The 5,028-nt window shown below is 36.0% G+C and overlaps 1 protein-coding gene across 1 annotated transcript in view; it reads right to left on the reverse strand.

Moving 5' to 3' along the window:
- Positions 1-2,803: 2,803 nt before the first annotated feature.
- KIF18A (kinesin family member 18A) overlaps positions 2,804-5,028 on the reverse strand; it is an 86,474-nt gene continuing 84,249 nt past the window's right edge. The window contains exon 17 of the mRNA XM_010831790.1: positions 2,804-3,087. Coding sequence (XP_010830092.1) covers positions 3,005-3,087 — 83 coding nt within the window. The 3' untranslated portion in view covers positions 2,804-3,004. The remainder of the gene's footprint in view (positions 3,088-5,028) is intronic.

The following is a 5,028-nucleotide window of genomic DNA, read 5'->3' on the forward strand; positions in this document are numbered from 1 at the left end:
GTAGGATAGACTGTTTGGATCTCTCTGCACTTCTAGGGACTCTCAAGAGTCTTCTCCAACACTACAGTTCAAAAGCATCAATTCTTCGGCGCTCAGCTTTCTTTATAGTCCAGCTCTCACATCCATACATGACTACTGACTTGACTAGATGGACCTTTGTTGACAAAGTAATGTCTCTGCTTTTTAATATGCTGTCTAGGTTGGTCATTACTTTCCTTTTAAGGAGTAAGCGTCTTTTAATTTCATGGCTGCAGTCACCATCTGTAGTGATTTTGTAGCCCACCAAAATAAAACTGGGCACTGTTTCCACTGTTTCCCTATCTATTTGCCATGAAGTGATGGGAGTGCTTTAATAAAAGGAGGTACTTTTTTGTATTAAATAAGAATATGGCTATATTTTCAGATTCATAAACAAGTATGTAGTGATGAAATATCTGGGGTGCTTTAGAGTACTCTAGCAAAGAAGAAAAACAAGGAAAAAGGGACCTTCCAGACAAATGTGGAAAAATTTGTTAAGTGGATCCAGTATTATGATTATATGAAGGTTCACTGTATTATCCTCAATTAAACAGTTTTTTTAAAAGTTTGATGTTTCAAAGGAATTTGGGAATTACTGTGTTAAATCAAGTAAGATTCTGACTATAAGATTTCAGGGGCTTATATTGTCAGAGGGTGCAGCCAATGTCCTGGAAGGCTGCTGCTTCCCACTCTTCTTTGACACGGAGCCCTCTTCTTGGCAGGGTATCCAGGTGAGCCATGTTCTGTGGACTATACTTTGGACATCATGACGTAGAGATTATACTGACTACTCCAACATATTCTCGGAAATCGCGTGCAGTGTTAGTCAAAAGAAACAGCATCATTTGGGTTTCTCTCTGATCTTTGACTTGCTTCATGAGAATTATTTGCTACCAATTGTCACTAAAGAGCAATCTATCCGCGATAGCAGTATTTATGAAATTCACACTTAAGAGATTTTACAAAGATGCCCAGGCTGCTTTCAAATGAGAATAAAAAAATAAACTGCAAAACAAATCAGATGATACATTTTTTTAAAAAATAAAAAAAACAAGTATACAGGCTTGAATATAAAGAAATGACTTGGCAGCATACCTTAACTATTAGCAGTGATTACAACTGGGAATATTGGTAGCGGGTGGTTGAGAGGAGGAGGAAGCACATTTGTATTGTTTACAGTTCTTTTTGGAAAAAATATTACCTTTTAACAAAAATAAATTATTTTAGTTAAAAATCAGTCAGTGGTCAGCCTTAGCGGGAGGTGGGATATGAGAGAGGCTTCTAGGATTCTGATAATTCTCTATTCCTTGATCTCAGGGCTGGTTACACGGGTGTGTTTATTCTGTGAAAATTCACTGAGTCACATGTTTATGATAGGTTTATCTTTTACATAAAGTTTATTTAAAAATTGCTTTCTAGTGACTTATTAATTATAGCACCTTATTTTAGTTTAAATGCATGTAGTTTTTCCTTATTCATATATCCAACAGTCCTTATTCATATATTCAACAGGTTTCTTTTCCCACATTCATTACAATTTATTTCCTCTAATTTCTCCTTTATGTGGTTGTAATGCAAAGGCATTGTTAGGAATTTTTATGGAAGGTGAAATCCCTAGTTGATAAAAATGGCATATAAGAAAATCACTCATGTCTTATGGTATGAGGTGGACCACGAGGTAGGGTTACTTAATCCTGCTAGCTAGCCATTCATCAGTACGTGGTAAAAAGATTTCTTTTGAAACCTTATAATTACCTAAGAAAAATGGAAACGAATAATAGAGAGGCCAATGTAACTGATAAATAGGCAACACAATCAAGGTCCTAACGACAAAGGGAAAACAAAAATTGTCTATGTTTGTTCTCCCTACAATAGATCCTATGTGCACTTTGACGAATATGGAATTATATGGGTCACAGTGGGAGGAAACGTCAAAGATCATTATTCCATCTCACACTCTCCCAATTAGATTTTGATTTCAAAAACATGATCAACAACTAAAAGGCCTAAAATATGCAGCTGATTGTTAAATGGCTGTTTGCTTAGATGGGACAGTTCCTAAGACATATGAAATTAAAAGTGCATTTAACCAAATACTTGTAATCAGAAGATAAACAGGCCAAACAAGGCAGGTGAAAAAGGACATAAGATTAAGTTGCAGCTCCATGTACTTCCTATCACAGGAAAAATGATTAAAACATGTTCTCATTAAGAAACCTATAGATTATTCTCAGACTTGGTTCTAGTGCCACTTATCTTAAACTAATTTGAAATACAAATATACAGAATTGACAGTTTATGAAAAGTAGTCGTTTAAGGTGTGTAAGGGGTCGGGAAGATCACCGGGAGAAGGGCATGCAAACCACTCATGCACACACGCATGCAAAGGGTAGTCAGTCATGAGACAGAAAAGCAGAGACGATAAAGTTTACATATTTAATATATCAAGTAGCAAGAAACAATATTAGTATTTTATTAATGAAGACTATTTAAATAATATTTACAACAGCTTTATCGGCACATATATGTACATTTGTACATCTAAATATGTTTGGAAAGAAAGGTCAGATATATGATTAAAACAATGTCAGACCAAATAAATCCTGGGTCATAATTTTATCACTTCTAAATTCTCATTTTAAAAAACCAGTAAGGGAAATTTAACTCTACTATTTTCTAAAATGTTCTAATCAACTTGAAGCATAGTAAAACTAAGCTGCCACCACACTGACTCAGGAATTTTAAAGGGGAGCAAATATTTTACAAATGCAAAACATACCTTTTTTCTTGAAATTTTATATTTGCTTAGAATACAAAAGCACAAAACAAAAGGAATTTCATTTTCTGCTTGCTAAAGGCATTTGAGTACACCTAGTTTTTAAGATGGTCTTCTTTCAAAGACTTCAAGCAAGTTCCTGAAAGGGTCCTGGCAAAAAACTCTTAAAAGCAGACTCCTTGATTTTTTCCCCCTTGATTTCGAAGAGGCTTATCTTAGGTTTCCTTTTGAAATACTTCTTCCAAACTTTCTAACCATGTTCGGCCTTATTTTATGGATGTTTCTTTTATAGTCTAGAGAAGAAATAGAGAGATACATAAATATTGTAAAAGTATAATTCAAAAAGAATTTTCACCATTCACTAAACTTCACAGTTGGTAATTAATGATTTAAAATATAACACCAACAAAGGAACATTAATACTTTGGCTTGAAAGTAAAAATGCATTTCTCTATATGATAAACTGAAGTTTTAGTGCAGAGGTAATGTATGCCCCGCCCATCCCCAAAGCCAGCAAGTGAAGTCAGTGAAAAAACTCCCACATTTACTTCTGTTCTTTTTGAACTAGGAGAGACTACTTCTATGAGCACTGTTCCCCTTCTTTTGGGCACCATCAAGTTTTTTTTTCATTCTTTGGGTTACTTCCCTAGGACTTTGAAACTTCTGTATTTTTCCAATTTAGAAGTATCATTGGAATCAGCACTTCTTAATGTGCTGATCCTGATCCCACCACTGCTATCTCACAAATGGGTTCCATTTCTCTATGCCCCTCTTCTGGCTCTGTACCCGTGTTCACAATGATTCTCTACCCAATGTAGTGTTGTTACAACTGGAGGGCACCGACTTCTTTATGGGTCTGACTAATCACTCAGTCATTTTCTTGGTCACATTAGATTTTAGTTTTAGGGACACATATTCTCTCGACACTTCTTGTTTCTCTAAATGCTCAGTAAACAGAGTTAAGGTCATTTTCACTGATGCTTCTCTCTCTTTTTTTTTTCTCTTGGTACACTGTTAGCTGGAGAAGTCAGTTGCATAGATTCTAAGGAAGGCTGCCCTGGTTATCTCTTACTTCTCTAGTAATTCCTAATGTGTATTTGGGCATTTTCTCTTGGATATCCTAATGGACATAAACCATCCAGTATGTGTGGATGTGCTCAGTCACGTCCAACTCTTTGTGACCCCATGGACTGTAGCCCACCAGGCTCCTCTGTCCATGGAATTTTCCAGGCAAGAATACTGAAGTGGGTTGCCACTTCCTATTCCAGGGAATCTTCTCGACTAGGGGATGGAACCTGGGTTACCTGCATTAGCAGGTGGATTCTTTACCACTAGCATTACCTGGGAAGCCCACATAAACCACTGGAAGTTGTGTTAGTTGCTCAGTCATGTCTGACTCTGCAACCCCATGGACTGTAGCCTGCCAGGCTCCTCTGCCCATGGGGTTTTCCAGGCAAGAATACTGAAGTGGGTTGCCATTTCCTTTTCCAGGGGATCTTCCTGATCCAGGGATTGAACCTGGGTCTCCAGTATTGCAGGAAAATTCTTTACCTTCTGACCTACCAGGGACCTTCACTTTAATACCCTTTTCTAAGGGCTCCGTTATTCTTAATAAGACATAATTATTTCCCCCTTGGCAAGTACTGTAGTTTAGTATTCTTTCCTACTGTTCTCTCATCTCTCTTTACGCACAAGATACTTGATGCATTTTATAGTATTCTTAGAAAATAAGCATATTAGGAAACCCAGATCTCTATTATTTGACAATTATCATAAATTTATTATTTAGTTGTAGAATTATGACTTCCTGGAGAATTTTTTCAGGAGACCAAAGGGACTATATGTATCTACACCACCTGCATATAAACACTATTAAACATTACTAAACATGGCATGCTAAATCAAATAATCATAGTAAATTTTTCTTTTCAGGACTTCACTGATTTTTAAATTTGCATGAAAGACATTTCCATTGAACTTAAGGAACTTCTTGTGGCCACCACAAGAAATAATGATTTATCAATGCAGCCTGACAAAGCTATTGAGAAATTTTATATTACTCTAATGAAAAAGCGTTGACAGGAAAAAAAGTAATAATAGTTTTCATGTTATTCTCAGTATAATCACTATCTCATGAACTCCTTTTAAAAATTCCAAATACTATAATCATAAGTTCCTTTAGGGAAGAACCAAACCAAGTCTTAATGATCTCTATATTCATCACAGAACCTAAC

This window comes from Bison bison, unplaced genomic scaffold (genome assembly GCF_000754665.1).
Source record: "Bison bison bison isolate TAMUID 2011002044 unplaced genomic scaffold, Bison_UMD1.0 scf7180017864531, whole genome shotgun sequence".
In the NCBI taxonomy this organism is placed as follows: domain Eukaryota; kingdom Metazoa; phylum Chordata; class Mammalia; order Artiodactyla; family Bovidae; genus Bison; species Bison bison.